This window comes from Sinocyclocheilus rhinocerous, unplaced genomic scaffold (genome assembly GCF_001515625.1).
Source record: "Sinocyclocheilus rhinocerous isolate Xijiao unplaced genomic scaffold, SAMN03320098_v1.1 scaffold1004, whole genome shotgun sequence".
Taxonomy (NCBI): Eukaryota; Metazoa; Chordata; class Actinopteri; order Cypriniformes; family Cyprinidae; genus Sinocyclocheilus; species Sinocyclocheilus rhinocerous.
Window position 1 is genome coordinate 1,301,168 of NW_015627248.1, and position 1,339 is coordinate 1,302,506.

General features: G+C 32.1%; 1 protein-coding gene across 1 annotated transcript in view; it reads right to left on the reverse strand.

Moving 5' to 3' along the window:
- Positions 1–1,339, reverse strand: part of LOC107725581 (dimethyladenosine transferase 2, mitochondrial) — a 7,312-nt gene that overhangs the window by 2,221 nt on the left and 3,752 nt on the right. Inside the window, exons 6-7 of the mRNA XM_016534891.1 lie at positions 976–1,065; positions 789–851 (exon numbers count right to left, since the gene is read on the reverse strand). Coding sequence (XP_016390377.1) covers positions 789–851; positions 976–1,065 — 153 coding nt within the window. The remainder of the gene's footprint in view (positions 1–788; positions 852–975; positions 1,066–1,339) is intronic.

Genomic DNA, 1,339 nt, shown 5'->3' on the forward strand with positions numbered 1-1,339 from the left:
AAGTAGTGACAGGACAGACATTTATAATATTTGTTTATCATTTGTTAGCAAAATATTTCTATTTCAAGTATCTATTTCTATTTATCAAAGAATCCTGAAAAATATGGAAAAAATGTTTCCCACAAAAGCACAACTGTTTTCAACATTGATAATAATCAGAAATGATTCTTGAGCAGCAAATCAGCATATTAGAATGATTTCTGAAGGATCATGTGACACTAAAGACTGGAGTAATGATGCTGAAAATTCAGCTTTGCATTACAGGAATCAGTTACCTTTTAAAATGTATTAAAATGTAAAACAGTTATTTTAAATTGTTATAATATTTCACAATATTACCGTTTTCTGTTTTTAATGTATTTTCAATCAAATAAATGCAGCCTTGTTGAGTATTCTTACATTTGAACGGTGGTTGGCGTGTGTGTGTGTGTGTATACCTACATGCCTTTTATTACAACAAAACTCCCTAAGCAAATAAGCATTTTAAACAATGCTTTTAAAAGTACACAAAACAGACTAAAGTTTCGCAGCTCATTTTTAGATAGCAAACATAACCTGCAATTAAGTAAGCAAGTGATAAATATGAGTTTATTCAGTGGGAAAATGAGCTGCCTGGCTCAATCAGATTCAGAATGATTTTTAATGATTTCAAATTTTTCATTAAGAAGAACTGTGGTCAAATTCATTAGACAGAAGGATGTGATGACACAGTGCTTCTCCTGAATCACTAATACAATATGAAAAGATGCTGAATCCTAGAGTGATAGTACTTGTGTGCCAATACTTACAGTGTTCTTTGAGGAGGGCCTTCCAGTCTTCTTGGTTACAGTTAGAAAGGATGACAATGGCACCTGGTAATGAGGGCAAAGCAGAAATTCACAAATATAGTACATGCACAAACACACTAATCATTAATTGATAAATTATTCCTGGAAATAGGTAATAATGATCCATAAATAATAATAAAAGTCTTACCTCATGCAGTAACTCAATATCACAGGCCATCTGCCAGAGAACACTGAAAGCTTGGTAGTTCTTGTAATCTCTTGGACGGGTCACTAGTTTCTAAAAGAGAAAAGAAGCATAATTTATACTTCATACTTCCAGCTTGAAAGCTCCAACTGCTGCTACTTGTATACAGGGTTTCTGCAGACTTGAACAAGTTAAATTTAAGACTTTTTAAGACCTTTTTAATACCGCCTTATATGAAATTTAAGACCTAAACTAATATTTTCATCAGTGTTCTATCAGCTTTTACATACTTGAATCTGCATATTTACCTTTACAAAGGCCTATTTTTAACCTTTTTAGATGTATGCATCATCTTACATGTCAAATT